At 35.7% G+C, this 21,963-nt stretch overlaps 1 protein-coding gene across 35 annotated transcripts in view; it reads right to left on the bottom strand.

Annotated features, from left to right (window-relative positions):
- LOC135196123 (titin-like) overlaps window positions 1-21,963 on the bottom strand; it is an 856,828-nt gene that overhangs the window by 795,829 nt on the left and 39,036 nt on the right. For 31 of the 35 annotated variants that reach the window (XM_064222640.1, XM_064222602.1, XM_064222614.1 and 28 more), the window contains exon 2: window positions 8,709-8,723. The exons of the other annotated variants lie outside the window; for them this stretch is intronic. In XM_064222640.1, the coding sequence (XP_064078710.1) occupies window positions 8,709-8,723 (15 nt within the window). The remainder of the gene's footprint in view (window positions 1-8,708; window positions 8,724-21,963) is intronic. 35 annotated transcript variants of the gene reach the window in all.

The raw sequence follows: 21,963 nt of genomic DNA, 5'->3' as shown, positions 1-21,963 counted from the left end.
TGAAAATTGACCGACTTGGAAAAATTCTTCAACTACGAAACTCAGAACTATATCTTATCATACATTTCCTATTTCCATCCCTATCCCACGAGGCCATACACCATGGAGTCATAACCACTTGATATAACAAACATACGATCCCTTGATTTCGAATTCATTGATTGATAGATTATGTCTATTAAAACTGGCGTCACTACATCTAGGAGGAGCTGAATGAAGAAGCCACAGCTCACGAACAAAGGATGACGAACTAAATGATGGAGTTCGGGTGAGAGAACTAAGGCGCTGGTGTAGGGTTCTCTCTCTCTCTCTCTCTCTCTCTCTCTCTCTCTCTCTCTCTTTGATGTGGCTTTTTTTTTCCAGGACTTAAGTATAACTCTTTCGTACTTATCGCATGTCACCGTTTTGCGTTCGTGCAGAGAGAGAGAGAGAGAGAGAGAGAGAGAGAGAGAGAATTACTATACTGTTATACAACTGGCTATTATAAAAACAAACGTCACTACGTGATATATGGCACTAGCTAGTGTCAATTATATATAATAGTATATATATATATATATATATATCTATATATATTATATATAGATAATATCATATATAGATATATATATATATACTGCAACATTCAATTTTTCTTATACCAGTGCGCAGAGGTACCCCATCAATACAAGACCTCAACAGCTAAGGCCAGATCACTCACTTACAAAACAACTGGTACCCCATCCATACAAGACCTCGATAGCTAAGGCCAGATCACTCACTTACAAAACAACAAACCTCATCAGCATCACGTTGAACCCCAAGACGTTGCAACACTCACCTTCCCTAAATATCTTTCACACAGTTTTCATTTTTGTATACCAAGTCCTACCCAACAGTTCCTCAGCCTCACTTCTCCTTCCTCCAGATATCAGTATTATGTCATCTTCACTAATACATCCTCGTCCATTTTTTTCTACGTGACCAAAACCACGTCAAATGTCTAATTCAACATCCATCCGAGTTAATAATAATCCTCTGCTTTGACACCTTGACTTATGTTTGCATCTCACAATCTCCCGCCATCTTTATCGAATTGAATATAGCGTTTAGGCCATACACCAATCGCTGGGACCTATGAGGTCATTCAGCGCTGAAAGGGAACTTAACAGTGTAAAAGATTTGAAAGGTGTAACAGGAGGAAACCCTCAAAGCAGTTACACTACGAATCGACTGTTAGGAGAGGCTGGAGGAAAGTAAGAATATGAACGGAGGTACAGTAAAAGAAACGAAATAAGTAGCAGCTAGGGTCCTAAGGACGGGACGCTGCAAAGATCCTTAAGTAATGCCTACATCGTACTGCATGAGGTGCACTGACTGCAATGCGCCCCCTAAAGGGGCCCGCCATCTTTATTCCGCAATATATTTCCGTCTCACTGTTTCCATCTCTCTTTGTTCCATCCGTGAAAGAGGGTTTTGGGGTCAACAATGCCCCTCATAAATTAAAACTTTATCTCCCATGCATACTCATTATGAATTCGAAACTCATCTGCATATCTCCTCGCTCATCCACTGGTTCTATATCTTCTCATACCTCCCTATGACGTCATCGCTCGTTACACTGACACCTAAAATATCTCTATTATAAAAGTCTAATCATTTCTTCCTTTCCCAAACCTTACCATCATTCGCGTCACCTTCTTCCTCGTGACAATTCACCCTAATTGAAAAGTAAATAAAAATAAACAAATCTTACTGTAATGGGCGTTATGTCTGTCCGTCTGTCTGTCATTCAATCACGGCCAAACGGCTGATCCGATGGGCATGAAATTTGGCAGGGTTATAGTGGTGACCCCTAAGATGGTTTATAATGGAGTTTCATCCTACCTAACCCCCTCAACCCCTCCTAATGGGCGCTATGTTTCTGTCCCTTGCAAGGGATGGGTGGGAAACCGCCCAGTTATAGTAGATTCACATCACCCGTGCATCTTATGTCTAGGCCAGTCCTTACGACGCTCCTGATTAGCTGTTGATAAGCCAACGACAGGGCTGGAAACTCTGTCTCTCTCGAGAGTTCACATAGGCAGTATGTATGTTCCACCTCTCCTGAAAGACGTATACCTCAGGAGAGGTGGAACATAGATCCTACCCATGTGAACTCTCGCGAGAGACTGAAAGTTTCCAGCCCTGTCATTGGCTTATCAACAGCCAATCAGGAGCATCGTAAGGGACTGGCCTAGAAATCAGATGCACAGTTGATGTGAATCTACTATGGTATAAATAATACCAATAAAATATTAAAACTAAAAATAATAAACTAAAGGTTGATAGAAAAAATTAAATCAAGGTTAATAGAAGCAAAAATAAAAATAACAAATATAAATAATACAAATGGAAAAATTAATAAATAAATTAAGAATAATTAACTTAATTATATCATCACTCATTTTCACTTCCCTAATACAAACTATTCTACCGTCTCTTCGCTACCTATGCACATCATCAACTGACTATCATCTATCTACCTATCTAATAATAATAATATTTAAGTGGATCATTCTTGTTTGTCCGCCCCGGGTGAGGGCAGGATGGGGGGAAAAAACAGCCCCGGGTTCCAGCGTGCGTGGCGCGCGCCATCAAGCTCGTACGAAAATTTAAATCCCTTTCATTCCTTTTACTGTACCTCCCTTAATATTATCTTCTTCCATCTTACTTTCCTCCACCTTCTCCTACCAACTGATTTATAGTGCAGCTACTTTGAGGTTTTCCTTCTGTTACACCTTTCAAACTTTTTACTGCCAATTTCCGTTTCAGCGCTGAATGACCTTATAGGTCCCAGTGCTTGGCCTTTGGCCTTAATTCTATTTTCGATTCAATACAAAAAAAAATTTAGTTAACAATCTCTTCATTTGAAAAACTTACACTGCATCTCCTTCCTATCTGTTGCTCGTCATATTTTCTTGGATTATGGAATTCGAATATACATTCGAACGAAAACCTGGGACCTACGAGGTCATTCAGCTCTGAAAGGGAAATTGACAGTAAGAAGGTCTGACAGGTGTAACAGGAGGGAAACATCAAAGTAGTTACACTATGAAACAATTGTTAGAGATTGGAAAGATAAGAAGAACAGAGGTACAGTAAAAGGAATGAAAGCGGTTGCAGCTAGGGGTGCTCCAAAGACTCTTATGTAATGCCAGCAGTGAACCTCGTGAGGTGCACTGACGACACTACCCTCCTAAGGGGTCGTGCTTTCTTAAATCAAAACGCTACCAAGCACTTTTGCCGTTAAACTAAGTTGTGTAAGTTCTGTCATACGGATGTGATTGTTGCAGTCGCCTCTGTCGCTTTCCCCTCCCACAAAAGAACAAAGAATCCATCAGCCAATGGGTCGGAAGGTTTCCCCGTCATGCAGACACACATATTTCACGCTCCGTCGACCGCCCAATTACGCTATCAATACTGTACCGCAATATTTCACTTGCAGCGATATCGACTTCTGTTGAAATATTCCCATTTTTTTTCTTCACCCTTGAACAGCATGCGTCCTAAACAGCGCAATTCTAGATTCATTTTCATATTTGGATCAACCTTTTCCACTCTCAGTATGGGATCTGTGCCCCTTCCAGCCTACAAGCTCACTTCCTGGACCTTCCATTCCAGCCTTAACAATAAACAGTTTTCTCTCTACAAACTCACTTCCTGGACCTTCCAGCCTTAACAATAAACAACAGTTCTCTCTACAAACTCACTTCCTGGACCTTCCAGACCTTAAAAATAAACAACAGTTCTCTCTACAAACTCACTTCCTCGACCTTCCAGACCTTAACGATAAACAACAGTTCTCTCTACAAACTCACTTCCTGGACCTTCCAGACCTTAAAAATAAACAACAGTTCTCTCACCAAACTTACTTCCTGGACCTTCCAACCATAACAATAAACAGTTCTCTTTACAAAATCACTTCCTGGGCATTCCAGCCTTGACAATAAACAGTTTTCTCTCTACAAACTCACTTCCTGGACCTTCCATCCTTAACAATAAACACTTTTCTCTACATACTCACTTCCTGGACCTTCCAGCCTGAACAATACACAGTTCTCTCTACAAAATCACTTCCTGGACCTTCCAACCTTAACAATAAACACTTCTCTCTACAAACTCACTTCCTGGACACACTTCATCTTCTAGGATGCCTTCCTTAGACACCTGACCCTCTTCTCCTTAGATTACCTGGGTATAATCTAACGCGATATTTATAGTTTATCTCTGTTTTGTCAATTTTATTTTGTCATGGATTTCTCTGTTCATCTTCTTTCATATATTTTGTCATTCGACTGTAATTCAGTATGTGTTTCGCTTTATTCCACCTCTAGTCTCATTCATCCATATTCTAAAATGATCTCTATGAACCAAGTCACCAAGGTTTACTTTCCTTTTTACTCGCCTTCTAGTCTCATTCGTCCAGGCGATATTCTAAAATGCTCTCCATGAACCAAGTCAACAAGGTTTACTTTCCCTCCTTTCACTAAGATAAGTACAGCCAATTTACCTACTCTCAGTTCCCCCTTAAGGTGCTATTTTCGCTTCTCGTTCATTTACCAAACTTATCCCAACGGCTTTCTTCGGCCTTCAGAACATCTCCCTATTATCATATTATTTTATATATATATATATATATATATATATATATATATATATATATATATATATATATATATACTAATCTTCAAATCACGTTGTATGCTCAAAAGTTCTCTCTCCTTTTCAAGTATAATAATGGACACTAATCATTCCAATTAACAAGTTGCTAATTCCTATGATTCCTTGGAATAATAATAATAAAAACAAAAAATAACCTGCGATTCCTTTCGTGGAGGGATTGACAGTTTTTTTTGTAACTGGGAATTCGTTCTCTCGAAAGATTTGTGAAATATATGTATTGTATATAAAATATACATATATATTTTTGCATATGTACTAGATACCACAAGATCTCATATAAATATACATATATATTTTATAGTATAAATAGTCTAAATGTATAATATAGATGTGTCAAATTTATTTATATACTACATACTTACATACATACTACATACATACATATATATAAATATAATATATATATATATATATATAATATATATATATGTGTGTGTGTGTGTGTGTGTGTGTGTGTGTGTGTATATACACGTAGTAAATTTTGTTTTAATGGGGAATTCTTTGTACAAAGGTATGGCATGGCTATGGGTAATCCCTTATCTCCTGTCCTTAGCAATATTTACATGGAATTTTTTGAGACAAAACTCTTACCAAGAATTTTGCCCCAAAAAGTTATATGATTTGGGTATGTGGATGATATTTTCTGTATTTGGCCAGTTCACGAAAATCTCCAGGAATTCCTTAATAATCTCAATAATTAAGTCCCTTCTATAAAATTTACTGTAGATGAAGAAAGAAATGTAATTTGAATTTTCTTGATGTAACTGTCCATAGAAATGATAGAAATTTCACCTTTTCAGTCTTTCGGAAATCAACTGACATTGCCTCTTTTGTTCATTATTACTCCAATCACCATCAAAATGTTGAATTCTGTTTTTTCTGGGATGTTCCTAAGAGCTTTACGTGTCTGCAGCCCGCAGTTTAATGACGCTGAGATTAAAACTAGTTATGATATTGCATTGTAACTTAAATACCCAAGGACTTTTGTAGATGTGCATGGAAGAGACTAGAAAAATTTTATTTAACTAATGACAAACTGGAGTTTAGTAAGCATAAAATTCTAAAATTACCGTATGATGAAAGGCTTTTAGAAATTCCTAGAATTTTAAAGCTTTTTAACATAAATGTTGTTTTCAGTAATATTAATGTCAAGAGTTTAATTAAAAATTCTCCTAAAGATCTTCCAGGCTGCATATATGAAATTCATTGCAAAAAGTGTGATAAAGTCTATTACGCACAAAACGGTAAATCTCTTTCACAATGACTCAAACAACACCAATATTCTGTGAGAACTGGACAAATATCGAATGCATTATTCATAAATATGAGAGATTTAGATCATCCTATTAACTGGAGTCAAGCAAGAGCCTTAATCCCATGTAATGACACAGTTAAAAGGAATATCATTGAATTTTGTTTCATCAAGTCAAATAATGGAAATGTTCTCAATTTAAGTCTTGGTTTACTGAAACTTGATGCCTTCATAATGAAAAAAGTTGTAGATAAATATAAGGAACAAAATTAATATATTCAGTTTTCACATGTTTTGGACTATACGATACGTTGTAGTTTCTGTTATGGTTAAATCTATGTTTAGGTTTGTGACCGTTTGATATCCGACAATCCTGGATTATCTCTTTGATTTTTACCTTTTTGGCAATTAACCATCTGGTATTCTTGATCTTGTTGTTTACCTGTTAAGTCTCTTTCCAACTGTATTTCATTCATTCCTTGACAATGTCTTAGCAAAGACGAAAGCGCTTGGATTTCTGACTATCATTTTCCTGTGGTATTCGCATATATATATATATATAATATATATATATATATATATATAAATATATATGCATATGTATGTATATATATATATATAATATATATATATATATATATAGATATATATATATATATTATATATATATATGAGAAAGAGTAAGCTTATTACGGTAAATAGAAACCAGCAGCAACATGATGAAGCCCCGAACGTTGGTGTAGAAAAAAAGCAACAAAGGGAAAAACCAGTTACTTTACCTGGAGAAAACAAGCTTCGTAAATAGAGCGACATAACCTCACATGCTTAACGGTTTTTACTGTTCCCTCTTTCTTCCTATAACTATCAGGTGTGAATATTTTTTTTCCTTGGCGTCCGTACGTTCGTCCGTACCGACACCCACCATTTAAGCAGTGAATGTCCGCCACTGCCTCTTAGTCCTCTCGAAGATGTCTACCAGTGGGATTAAGTAAACGATGCTTCCTGGTCAGGATGCATCTAGTTTGTTTTATTTCAACCCTAGTACGTCTCCGTATTATATATCATACATACCAATTTATATATATATATATATATATCAAATATGGAGTATGATATATATATATATATATATAATAATAATAAATATGTATGAATAATATATAGATTAATATATATATATATATAATATATAGTAATATATCATATATATATCTATATATATTATATATGAATAAATTATAAAAATAGACAAATATATATATATATATATATATTATATATATATATATATATATATATATATATATATATATATATATATATATGAATATATATTTCGTATATATATGATGTATTATATATATGTGTTTGTATAAAAATATATATATATATATATAATAATATATATATATATATATATATATAATATATATATCTGTACATATGAATAAATATATATAAACATATAATATATAAATATATTATAACATTTATATTTATGTATGTATATGTATATATGTATAATATAATTACAAATATAATATACAGAGTATAAAGGCAAAGATAAATTATACTGCATAAATAAATAAAAACTTTTGCATATTACACATATAAATACAAAACGCACACGGGTGAGCAGTGCAAAGAATAACAGATAAGAGTGATTCATTTGACAGCAAACGAGCGAAAACGCAGCAATGTACAAACTCGTACGTGACATGACTTACCTATACCTTGACATTCCTGAATTACGGGGAAATAAATATATTAGCGCAAAAATAGCGTAACCAATTTAGCGTGGAAAACTCAAAAGTCATTTGTAATCGGATGAAGTGTCAAACACAAAGCGCGTACTATTGTCACGTGATTTGCACAGGTGCCAAGTAAAGCTGACATCTCCGATTCAACAGATTCTGTGGCGACAAAGTCTGACTCTGATGGTCCTGACACTTCGCCAACAGAGGAGGAAGTAGATTTGGAACTGTAAGATTTAAGTCAGAGGCCAAGTGCTGAATTGAAAAGTGTGTAACAGGAGGAAAACCTCAAAGCAGCTGCGCTATGAAACAACTCCCAGGAGTTTGAGTGAAGTAAGATGGAAAGAGAATATGAACGGAGGTACAGTCAAAGGAACGAAAGGGGTTGCAGCTATATTAGATTCACATCAACCGTGCATCTGATGTCTAGGCCAGTCCCTTACAACGCTCCTGATTGACTGTTGATAAGCCAATCACAGAGCTGTAAACTTTCAATCCCTCTCGAGAGTTCACAAGGGTAGGGTCTATGTTCCACCTCTCCTGAGGGATACTTTCGAAAGATGTATCCCTCAGGAGAGGTGGAACATAGATCCTACCAATGTGAACTCTCGAGAGAGACTGAGAGTTTCCAGCCCTGTGATTGGCTTATCAATAGGCAATCAGGAGCGTCGTAAGGGACTGGCCTAGACATCAAATGCACGGTTGAAGTGAATCTACTGCAGGAGTCATAGGGACGCCGCAAAGAACCTCAAGTAATGCTTACAGCGCATCGCTTGAGGTGCACTGAGGGCACTAACCCTGCTCAACTATGGGGTCAACAGAGAAGAATTGTGTATACGCTTGAGCGGCGTCTAATCGTATAACTCCTTTATAGAAAACGGGGTTTTAGCCAAGTGTGAGTGCGCTCAGTTAAAAAGTTTTGTTCGTGTTTAAAAGCCGTGAGGTGCAAAATATGGACCGGAATCCCGGATTCCAAAATACGGTCGTTTCGTTCCTACCTTGAAACGTGCTGCCTGAAAAATGGGAAAACAAAAACAGTGATGAATAAGAGGGTCTTCATATAATTTCTAACCCTTCTGAAATAAAATCAATACGGGTGTCATGAAAATTCAATCACTGGCACTTGGAGTGTGTAAGATCGGCAAACATCTACTCTTGCAATGAAAATATTAATTACACAACTACCAAGAGCTAATACAAGGTTGCAATAACATATGGGATATATGGGATACAAATGTTAATACACATTACCAAACTACAAGCAATTCACGAAAAGATACATGTACCCAACTAATTGCATGCTATTTTGTGTGTATATTATATATATACATTATATATAAATATGTATATATATATATAATAATAATAATAATAATAATAATAAAAATAAATACAAATAGATAATGCCTTATATGATGAAGTGACGTGCATCTACTTTGATTTATTTAGCATATATATATGTAATGCACACAAACACATTCTCTCTCTCTCTCTCATCATCTCTCTCTCTCATTCTCTCTTCTCTCATCTCTCTCTCTCTATCTCTCTCTCTCTCTCTCTCTCTCTCTAACTACACTACATTAAACATATGCCATGTTTATGGCAATCCTATAATTTTGGTATAACTTAAGACAAGAACTTAATACACCATATACAATACATATCTGAGCCTCATGCACACAAAGCAATTATAAGTCTTAGCTATAAATGGAGGAAATGATAAACAAAGCGTCCTGCAATCATATACAGACTTTATTTGAACGTCTACTCACACAGAAATAATGCGTGATCCGACCTCAAGCTTACACACGGCTCGTGATAAAATCTAGTCAAATAAAGCGTTGTTTCACCAGAGGAAATTTAAATAAATACGCTCTATTTTATTAGAAATCATTGTTCTGCACTGTTTAAAATGCACATTATTTATTTTTATTGTTTTTACATTTTCATTCTAATAAATAAATCATAAATATCCTATTCTACAATTCCTGTATCTTTAACTCAACGTGAAACACCTTTTTCAGACCTTTCTAGGCTTTTCCATAGACCTTTCCTACCCACTACCAAACTGGAACAACAACGACAACAACAACAACAACAAAGTAGTTCGTAGGCTTACTCCCCGAGTAGGTGACAAGTCGCTGCAGCCTCAAATTCCCTCCATTCCCCAAAGGAGTGTTCTGAGCAGCCTGCAAATTCCTGTATTATACTCACCTAGATCATTATTTTTTTTTCTAATATTCCCAGAAAATCTCTGCATCTAGCATTTTCTTAATTCGCCTCTAATCGCTTGCATCCTTTTCCCTTATTTATCTCATTCTTTTCACATAAACCCTTCAGGAAGCCTCCTTGTGCTCTCTCTCTCTCTCTCTCTCTCTCTCTCGGCCTTTTTAACATTCCTTGCCCTCCGTATCCTATAGTTACTTCATTTATAAGGTTTCCCTCGTTTTCGATCAGTCATATGTAGTAAGTAGACGACTCCAAGGTCGACTTTTTAAACATTTTTGCTTCCAATTTTCTTTCTTGACTTTCCTCCACCCTCTCCTAACAATCGTCCATGGTGCAACTGCGAGGTTTTCCTTCCCATTCAGCGCTGAATGACCTCATAGGCCAAAGAGCTTGGCCTTTGGCCTAAATTTTATATTCTATTCCATTATTCCAGATGAATCGCTTTCATTTTTTTTAGCTGATAAGTAAGATGGGTGAAAGAAGAGTGAGTGCAGCTAGCTGTAGTAGATTCCCATCAACGGTGCATTTGATGTCTAGGCCCGTCCCTTACGACGGCTCCTCATTGGCTGTTGATGAGGCAATCACAGGGCTGGAAACTCTCAGTCTCTCTCAAGAGTTCACACAGGCAGGATTATGTGCCAACTCCTCTGAGGGATGCTTTCGAAAGACGTATCTCTAAAGTGAAGTGGAACATACATCCTGCCTGTGATTGGGTTATCAACAGCCAATGAGGAGTGTCACAAGGGACAGGTCTAGTCATCAAATGCACGGTTGATGTGAATCTACGTTATCAATTAAAAGGCAATAATGGCATACACCTAATTAAATAAATACGGTAAAACCGTTTATCTCTGGGTACGGCTCTGTAATCTTCTCATATTTCATAATTTCGGTGGAAATATCATGATGAGGTCACTAACGATATCTGGCGCAGGTGTTGATAATGGCGGAGGGTTTTGCATAATCCAAAATTTTGCTTTTTTTTTTTTAACCATCTGTTCTATATACGTAACAATTTAACTTCTGCTTACGTATTTCAGTGGCTTGTTTTGTTTACCGGTTCAATTACTCAGTTATGTCATCTTAAAAAAAAAATGTAATCTTCAAAAAGAAAAAAAAAATGCCATCTTAAAAAAACACGTCTTAAAAAAGAAATCTTAAAAAAAAAAAAAAAAGTTTTTTCTTCAAAAATCAAAAAAAAAAAAAAAAAAAGTCGTCTTCAAAAAATATAAGTCATCTTAAAAAGAAAAGTAACCTTTAAAAAGTTATCTTAAAAAAAAATTCATCTAAAAAACAGTCACCTTAAAATAAATTCATCTAAAAAAAAAGGGCATCTTAAAAAAAAAAAAAATCATCTAAAAAAAAAAGTCATCTTAAAAAAAGTCATCTAAAAAAAGTCATCTTCGAAAAAAAATAAAATAATAAATAAATAAATAAAGGGTCATATACTGATAAGGCATCCAGCATTCACCTCTTTCGTTTAAACTGCAAGTAAAATAAAATTATTGTCGTTTCAGATTAAGCTGGCTTTGCGCCAGCACGGGCTCTTGCTCATAGAGCAGCCCGTAGAAAAATAATGAACCAGATGAACTTCTCAGTAACAATTTTTGTAATTAAAACTTGCAGTCAGTTTACATTCGCTACAAAAAATTAGGTTCGGTATCTCTCTTTGATGTCGGGAAAGTTGCAATAACACGCAAAGCTGAAATGCAACCTATAATTGCATTGGATTATAGAATTTAGTAAGGCCAAGCGCTGGCACCTATGAGGTTATTTAGCGCTGAAATGGAAATTAACAGTAAAAGTTTGAAAAGGTGTAACAGGAGGAAAACCTCAAAGCAGTTGCACTCTGCAACAATTGTTAAAGATTGTGGAAAGCCAGATGAATGAAGGAGAATATGAACGGAGGTACAGTAAAAGTTCATCGTTGGACGAGTGGTTTACGTGCTCGCTTACCGATTCGGTAGTTCCGAGTTCGATTCCCAGGTCTGCCAACGCGGAGTCGGAGGAATTTCTTTCTGGTGATTAGAAATTCATTTCTCGATATAATGTGGTTCGGATCCCACAATAAATGTAGGTCCCGTTGCTAGGTAACCAATTGGTTCCTAGCCACGTAAAAAGTATCTGATCGTTCGGGCGAGCCCTAGGAGACCTGTTAATCAGCTCATGGTCTGGTTAAACTAAGATATACTTAACTTTAACAGTAAAATGAATGAAAGGGGGTTGCAGCTTGGGGCTGAATGGACGCTGCAAAGAACCTTAAGTAATGCCGACAGTGCGCCACGTGAGGGGTCAATCTATGATGGGAGAAAGACATATTTTCTGCCAGAGCCTAAAGTGATGGAATTCCAGAGGCAACGAATGAGGTGTTAGACACTGGTAGAAGGTCTCACTCAACGATAAAATTAAACAGGAAATAACTTTTAACATAGAAAGTAAAACTAATTTCAGTTTTCAGACTCAAACTCATTCAAGAAATGAACCTATATTAATCGTTTGGATTAAATGTAAATTGCCAATTATCTGGCTAATGGCCATGATATTCCGCAGGTATGAAATTACTTCACTATTTTTAACGTTTTTATGAATTATATAATAATAATAATAATAATAATAATAATAATAATAATAATAATAATAATAATAATAATAATAATAATAATTTTTTTTTTTTTTTTTTTTTTTTTTGCTCTATCACAGTCCTCCAAATTCGACTGGGTGGTATTTATAGTGTGGGGTTCCGGGTTGCATCCTGCCTCCTTAGGGGTCCATCACTTTTCTTACTATGTGCCCCGTTTCTAGGATCACACTCTTCTGCATGAGTCCTGGAGCTACTTCAGCCTCTAGTTTTTCTAGATTCCTTTTCAGGGATCTTGGGATCGTGCCTGGTGCTCCTATGATTATGGGTACGATTTCCACTGGCATATCCCATATCCTTCTTATTTCTATTTTCAGATTTGATACTTATCCATTTTTTCCCTCTCTTTCTCTTCAACTCTAGTGTCCCATGGTATTGCGACATCAATGAGTGATACTTTCTTCTTGACTTTGTCAATCAACGTCACGTCTGGTCTACTTACGCGTATCACCCTATCCGTTCTGATACCATAGTCCCAGAGGATCTTTGCCTGATCGTTTCCTATCACTCCCTCAGGTTGGTGCTCGTACCACTTATTACTGCAAGGTAGCTGATGTTTCTTGCACAGGCTCCAGTGGAGGGCTTTTGCCACTGAATCATGCCTCTTTTTGTACTGGTTCTGTGCAAGTGCCGGACATTCGCTTGCTATGTGGTTTATGGTTTAATTTTTCGTATTGCACTTCCTACATATGGGAGAGATGCTATTTCCGTCTATCGTTCTTTGAACATATCTGGTTCTTAGGGCTTGATCTTATGCCGCTGTTATCATTAATTCAGTTTCCTTCTTTAGCTCTCCCCTCTGTAGCCATTGCCACGTGTCATCGCTGGCTAGTTCTTTAGTCTGTCTCATGTATTGTCCGTGCATTGGTTTGTTGTGCCAGTCCTCTGTTCTGTTTGTCATTCTCCTGTCTGTATATTTCTGGGTCTTCGTATACTTTTGTTAGTCCTTATTATTATTATTATTATTATTATTATTATTCGGAAGACGAACCCTATCCATATGGAACAAACCCACCACAGGGGCCACTGACTTGAAATTCAAGCTTATAAAGAATGTCATGGTGTTCATTAGAAAGAAGTAACAGAAGGTAATATGATATACGGGAGGAGGAAATCAGTTATTAAAAGAATAAATAAATCAATAAATAAATAAATAGTGTATGTGTGCATATGTGTGTGTATTCCTGTGCATATCACTTCTGATGACAGCTTCAGCGTAGTGGCTGGATATCTATGCTTCACTTTTTTATTTCTTTTCCTTTTTTTTAACCTTACGTAATCTAATCTCGACGGTGGCGTGGAGTGTGAATAGATCTGCCTTTACCCGCTTCACTCTTCAGGATTCTATTTATAGGGAATATCCTGACTGGGCAAAAAAAGAAAAAAAAAGTTTTAGAAACGCATGATGTGTCTGTTAATAAATTTAGCTGTAGTGTTCACGGTATTAGTGATATCTGATGCGCCAATAAATATTTTGTATATTAGAAGCTTTTAAGTTTTATTGTTCATTCATATGATTATACAAACACACATTATATATATATATTATATATATATATATATAATATATATATATATATACTCACATATATGTACAAATATGTTTACCGAAGAACATAAGTGCATATATGTATGTGTACGTATATATATATATATTATATATATATATATATATATATATATATATATATATATATATATATATGTGTGTGTGTGTGTGTGTGTGTGTGTGTATGTATGTGTATATACATATACATGCATGCATATGCAAATTATAAGTACAATCACACACACACTATATATATATATATATATATATATATATATATATATATATATATATACAAACGATTGATTGTCTATTAAAACTGGCGTCACAACATCTAGGTTAACCTCCTGACACCCAAATAAAAATAGGACAAAATTTAAAATAAATTTCATATAAAAATATTTAAATATACATGTATATAAATATACTTGTTCCAATATATAAATACACACGAAATGAACAGTAAATCACAAGAGCAGAAGTGTCTTTCAACAAAGAAAACAATGACTTAAGTGACTGTGTTTGATGCTGACGACGAGAAGCTTATTTGGGATAATGGCGCTTTCAAATGATCAAGTGAAGTTAACTATCAAAGAGAGTTCCCATGAAAGCCAGACTCTAAATACGTACCTATAACAATTGCATCTTAAAAGCGTCCTACTTCGTGTGTGACAGACATACGAAAGGATCGTTAAACGAAAACACGGTTCATACGATACTTAAAAGCAGTAAGTACTAATGGAAAAACTGAAGGATTATGGGTAATGTTTTTTTTTCAAGTAAAGCGATATTCTCTTAGTAATATATTCCTATGTATAAATATCCTTGTATCATGATGTTATGTTTAATCTGTTACATTGTACCACATTTATAAATAGCATCAAAATTTGCATTGACATTGTGGTATCCTGTATGTCACTGTATGACAAGGTTGTGAATTTGTTTCTACAACTGTATGCCACTGTATGAAAAGGCTGTGTATTTGCTTCCACAATTGTATGCCCCTACATGACAAGGTTGTTTATTTGCTTCCAAAACTGTATGCCACTGTATGAAAAGGCTGTGTATTTGCTTCCACAAATATATGCCACTGTATGACCAGGTTGTGTATTTGCTTTCACACCGGTATGTCACTGAATGACAATGTTGCATTTGCTTCTACAACTGTATGCCCTTATATGACAAGGTTGAGTATTTGACAAGTTTGTGTATTTGTTTCCACAACTGTATGCCACTGTATGACAAGGTTGTGCATTTGCTTCCACAACTGTATGCCCCTATATGACAAGGTTGTTTATTTGCTTCTAAAATTGTATGCCTCCATATGACAAGTTGTTTACTTACTTCTAAAATTATATGTCCCTATATGACAAGGTTACAATCAAGATATCAAAACATTATACTCTAACAAATATTTGCATAACGCGAAACAAGCATAGAAATTCATCTTGACTGATCTATCCTCATCTATTTCGTACCCAGATTCAGCGTAGTGTTACAAATCAAACGCACGATGAACAGCGTGTTTTACTTTCACACCGTTTCAACAGAATTGATCTAACTTGACTTCAGAATGCCAGTAAACACTGAAAGCATTCCTAGCTAAAATTACACTCGGACTAAACCGTGGTATAAGGGTTCTACGAATCAGCATTTGTCTGGATATATTTTTCAAGAATTCACACAGCAACTAGTACTTACAAAAAAAATGTAATACGTTAAGAGTTTGCCCATGAGAGAGAGAGAGAGAGAGAGAGAGAGAGAGAGAGAGAGAGAGAGAGAGAGAGAGAGAGAGAGAGAGTTTAAAGAAATGCTGGAGAGAGGAAATAATTGACATTTAGAGGAATGGTTAAAAAAAATAGTCGAAATTCAGGAGCTTGAGAAACGACACCAATTATAGCCAACATCACGAAAGTTTCAGTTTATGGAGAGAGAGAGAGAGAGAGAGAGAGAGAGAGAGATTAAAATGATTCAGAACTTCATTTAAAGGCGAATGTAAAAAATTTTAAAGCATGTTCGCGGAATGATATATAACCTGTTATAGCCTTCTCACGGCTGAAGGCTTAAGCATACTGTACTTGACATCTTCGTAATTCACAGAAACTCTCCACTTGGTTCACGCGGGACCTTCCTAACGGTAATCCATACCACAGTACCTTAACTGTCGGTTAGGGTCGTTGAAATGAGAGAAAATTGATGTCGCAATTACACGAATGCGCTGGAGGGGGTGGGGGGAGAGGGGGCGGCGGTTTATTTCACACTTTATTTGATATCCGCTGTAGGTTTTTATGAAGACTCTCGAGCAACTGTATTCTTGAGTGTGGGAAAGTCTAAATTAATTTGATTTTTTTTAGCTAATTATTTTCTGGAGTGTAGAGAACTTGTAATTAAATTGGGAAAATTATTTCCTGGAATGTAAAAAAGATTCTAAATAAATTTGATTTTTTTCAGCTAATTATTTTCTGGAGTGTAGACAACTTATAATAATTAAATTGGGCTAATCATTTCCTGGAATGTAAAAAAATTCTAAATAAATTGCATTTTTCAGCTAATTATTTTTTGGAGTATAGAAAATTATGAAGAATTGGAGTTTTTTATCTGATTATATTCTGGAGTGTAGAGTTCTGAATAAACTAAATTTTTTTGGTTAATTATTTTCTGAAGTGTAGAAAATTTCTAGTAAATTGGTTTTTTTCAGCTAATCCTTTTCTGGTTTGTAGATCATTTTAAATAAAATGGATTTTTTTGCTAATAATTTTTTGGATTGTAAACCATTCTAAATAAATTGGACTTTATCAACTAATTAAGATATAAAAAAGATTGCAATAAATGGAAAGGGAAATTTCCCTTAGAATAACATACGTTTTTGAACATATCATAATTACAAGAAACGTTTTGAAACGAATCATAATTGTAAAAAATGCTTTGAAACGTTATCATAATTGTAAATTTTTTTTAAACTTATCATAATTGTAAAAAAATTGTTTTTAAACGTATCATAATTGTAAAACATTTTTTTGAACGTATCATAATTGTAAAACATTTTTTTGAACGTATCATAATTATAACAAACGCTTTAAAACGCATCGTAACTGTAAAAAACGTTTTTGAAACGTATCCTAATTATAAAAAGACTTTTTGAATGTATCATAATTGTAAAACAAATGTTTTGAAACGTATCATAATTGTACCAAACGTTTTGAAAAGTTTCATAATTGTAAAAAAATGCTTTGAAACGTATCATAATTGTAAAAAGACGTTTTGAAACATATCATAATTGGAAAAAATATCTTTTTAACGTATCATAATTGTCATAAACATTTGAGACGCATCTGAATATCAATAACGTTTATAGCCACCGCTCACACCAAGACGCCTAAATTGAACAAAGTCTACGGGTAGATCGTGACAAGTTTCACTAGCATTCTGGAATGGTGTAGAACTACTATACTCTGTTTTTTTTCATCTGTCCATCTGCCTGTGGTGTTTTTGTATGGCAACACTGCGTCCCGGGCTTTAGATAGTTACGCTATGTGTAAGTTTTAGGTAAATAAAAGGATATCTGGGTGTACATTGCAACTGAAAAGTGTTTTAATAATTTACTGTATGCGAATTACACCGTTAATATTCGAAATAGGATATTATTATAATCGTTGAATGTAAGCTGAATGTGACTCTCTAAAGCCCGGGACGCAGTGTTGCCATACAAAAACACCACAGGCGGGTGGACAGATGAAAAAAAACAGAGTATAGACACTTTACATCATATAATTCATGTAATATTGAATATTTATCACTAATCATCTTATCAATTTTTAGTTTTCTGTCAAAAAAAAAAATAAAAATAAAAACAATTGAGACGGCTATTCGTCTGTCCGTCCGAACTTTTACCGTTCGCCCTCAGATCTTAACAACTCCTGAGGCTAGAGGGCTACAAATTTGTACGCTGATAATCCACCCTCCAATCACCAAACGTACCAAATTGCAGCCCTCTAGCCTCAGTAGTTTTTATTCTATTGAAGGTTAAAGTTGACCATGATCGTGCGTATGGTACTGCTAAACATCACCCTACAACTAAAACACTCGCTGCTGACCCTGTGGCCCCATCACAGATTTTTACTAACACCTCATCTACTCCTTCCACCATCCAGTATGAGTTCCTCGAAAAAAAATAGTGGGTGCCAATCCGGTGGTCCGAAGTTCGAATCCCTGCTCGGCCAATGTGGAATCAAAGGAATTTATTTCTGGTGATAGAAATTAATTTCTCGATATACTGTGGTTCGGATCCCACAATAAGCTGTAGGTCCCGTTGCTAGGTGACCAATTGGTTCCTAGCCACGTAAAAATATCTAATCCTTCGGGCCAGCCCTGGGAGAGCTGTTAATCAGGTAAGTGGTCTGGTTAAACTAAGATATACTTGACCATCAGGTTTCATATTTCTAAAGACACTTTTGGGATTAGAAAAAAAACTGCACCCCTCAATCCTACTTAACAACAACTACTACAAATAAAGCTATCTTTAGAGTATCATATCCAGTGATCATATGCAAAATAATTTAGATAATGCCAGAACAATTAGTAAATATAATACTAATATTAGTGAGAAAGAAGAAATGGAAAATACAGTGTATTCTAAGGCACACTTTCAAAATGCAGCAGAGAACGTCGATATTCTACAAAGTAATTTAGATAATGCCACAACAGTTAGTATATATTAATACTAATATTAGTCAAAAGGAAGAAATGGAAAATACGTCGATTTCTGCTACGTAAAAACTACAAACCCGCTAAAGAAACTTCCACCGTTTGAATGCTTTGGCCGGGACGCCTGTCAATCATCAAGAGCAACGAACCCGCCCCCCAACATCTCCCCCACTCCCACCCTTAATCAAGGGGTTCACCGTAGAGCGTGCTTGAGCTCCAAAGTCTACTCACGGTATATTTTTCTCCGGATTCGAGCGACACCTTGCCAAAGTGCCTATGTCAAGGGTTCAGAATATATCACTTGGAAAATCAGCTTTTACGGTGATCCAAAGAGATATTTCCTTGGTTTTTAATTATTATTATTATTATTATTATTATTATTATTATTATTATTATTATTATTATTGCTATTATTATTATTCGGCTGGCTGAAGATGACCGCTGTGCACAGGGTCGAAAGTTTCCTGTTTTTTAAAGTATTTCGAAAAAAGCAGTCTCATATACATTATTATGACTTTTCACACATTATTTCGGGTGACAGTACAGTGATTCACCATAGATGATATTATTATTATTATTGAACTAAGGAACCTCCGTAACGAGGCTATAATATTGACAATCAAAAGCCACAGTAGTGTTAAAATATATTATTGTACAATGGTAAAAAATACAATAATATATTTTAACACTACTGTGGCTTTTGATTGTCATTATTATTATTATTATTATTATTATTAGAAGAAGATGAAACCTAGTCATATGGAACAAAACCAAAACAAAAAAGAAGTATATCATTGTTTAACCAGACCACTGAGCTGATTAACAGCTTTCCTATGGCTGGCCCGAAGGATTGGATATTCTTCCCGTGGCTACGAACCAATTGATTACCTAGCAACGGGACCTACAGCTTATTGTGGGATCCGATCCCCATTATAACGAGAAATGTATTTCTAATCATCAGAAATACATTCCTCTAATTCTATATTTGGCAGAGCGGGAGTCCCATGTGGGGAGTCCCATGGAACAAGCCCACCACAGGGGCCAAAGACTCCAAATTCAAGCTTCCAAAGAATATTAAGGTGTTCGTTAGGAAGAAGTAAGAGGAAGTTAAGGGAAATACAGAAAGAAGATATACCATTTAAATCAACAAAAATATAAAAACAAAAGTTATCGTCTTGTCAACTTTCCCATCCATTTTTTTATATGAATGGAAACTAGAATATTCAATTCATGCGACGGGCCAAGCACTGGGATCTCGTGAGGTCATTCAGCGCTGGATTGAGCAGAGGTGGTAGCAGTAAAAGAAACGAAAGGGGTTGTAGCTACGGGCCGAAGGGACGCTGCAAAGAATTTTTAAGTGACCCCCTACAACACACCACTTGAGATAGGTACTATCAACCCCCAACCACCCCCTGCTCCCCGTGCCACAGGTTAGTTCTTATCTATCATCAAAGCAACCCATACAGTGGAGCTCGTGAAGTAGGCATACTTTCTGAACAACCAGCCGCCCCGCCCCCAAACAGCCCCCAGCCCTCTCTTTACAGGGGATTAGTTCTTATCCATCATTTGACCACCATGATCACTGACCTGCGCATGCGCAGTCTGCACTCACAGAACTGAAAACTGTAAGTTTCAAACGTCTTTAACTGCTTGCTGTCTGGAAGACAGCTCAGTCGCTCACGTTTACGCCCTAAAAAAAACGCGTCGGTTCAAACAGGGGACAATCGAACGCACCGGTTCCTAAGGACAATCGAACGCGTAACGACCTAGGGACAATCGAACGCGCCGTATTTACGTTAGCATTCATCAAGCTCTAGACACGATATAGCCCAGAGCACACACACACACGTACGTCTTGTCGCAATGCAGACTTGACACGTCTCAGGACCTAATCGCGCTTTCCATCAGTATCGACGATCGTGAGAGACGCATATTACTGACTATGAACTTTCATTTATTTATAAGTATATATATATATATCTTATATATATATATATATATATATATATATATATATATATATATATATATATATATATATATATATATATATATATATATAATTTTTTTTTTTTTCTAAAGAAAGCGAGTGACTGTTACCGGTAACGAAGCGCTTTTTGAACATCATTTTACTCTCTTAGTGAGAAATATTTTACAGCAATGAAAAGCAGCTCGGAGAGAAAGACGGTAGCATAGTTTGGTAGAACGTTATGGAAATTCACGAATGGCTCTATTTGATTGCTGTGTGTTTAAAGCGTTATCATTTTTAAACATATACTACAACAGTAACAAGGTGTTTGTGAAGATAAATATAAACTACGTCTACCAGTACGAAGAAATACTTACGGTGAGCATCTAATATGAAAGCAATGTTTATAGTGAACATCTTATAAAATATAATACACTACTGTACAAATGTTCTAAGCTAATACTTTGTTATTTATTACATATAGCTTCGGCAAACACTTAGGTTAAAAGAGCTCCAGTTCACACCATGATATATCACAACTGTTACAATAACAGCACAATAAGAGTAAGGAAAATTATATAAAAGCACACTTAAATAAGAAGGTTCTTGAAACCTCAAAACAAGATGAGTGGCAAAACCCACTCTCCACCCACGTTAGGACCTGGGAGAACCAGGCAGTGGCCGCTCATGACTCACAAGCCAAACCTAAGACTTCCCCCAAAAACTCCATTCCCTATCTCACAGGGAGGGTATGGTCATGTATGTCATAGAAATTTATCAAGACAACACAGAGGGCTTCGCCTTGGAAGCAGCACAGAGAGCAGACAAGGGGAAGCCAACTGAGCTACCTAGATTCAATTTAGAAGGGAATTCAAGTGTATTACACAAAAGACGAAACCTGAATTGAATAAAAAAGGAAAGTCTATTGTATTAGTTACACGTCAGAACCTTCCTATTATTAACAGAAGGTTTGTGTTAATGAGACATCATCTAGAATTGAACTCAATATAGTATATTTAGTCCATTGGGATCGCTCAACGCTCAGACGGAAAATGACAGTAAGGAAATTGACAATAAAAGGCTTGAAAAGGTGTGGAGAGAACCTCAAAGCAACAGCTGCACTATGAATCAGTCGATAGGAGAGGGTTGAGGAAAGTAAGATAT

Source organism: Macrobrachium nipponense, chromosome 17, assembly GCF_015104395.2.
Source record: "Macrobrachium nipponense isolate FS-2020 chromosome 17, ASM1510439v2, whole genome shotgun sequence".
Classification (NCBI taxonomy): domain Eukaryota; kingdom Metazoa; phylum Arthropoda; class Malacostraca; order Decapoda; family Palaemonidae; genus Macrobrachium; species Macrobrachium nipponense.
The sequence above is the reverse complement of the archived record's forward strand: the minus strand, read 5'-3'. Positions and strand labels throughout refer to the sequence as shown.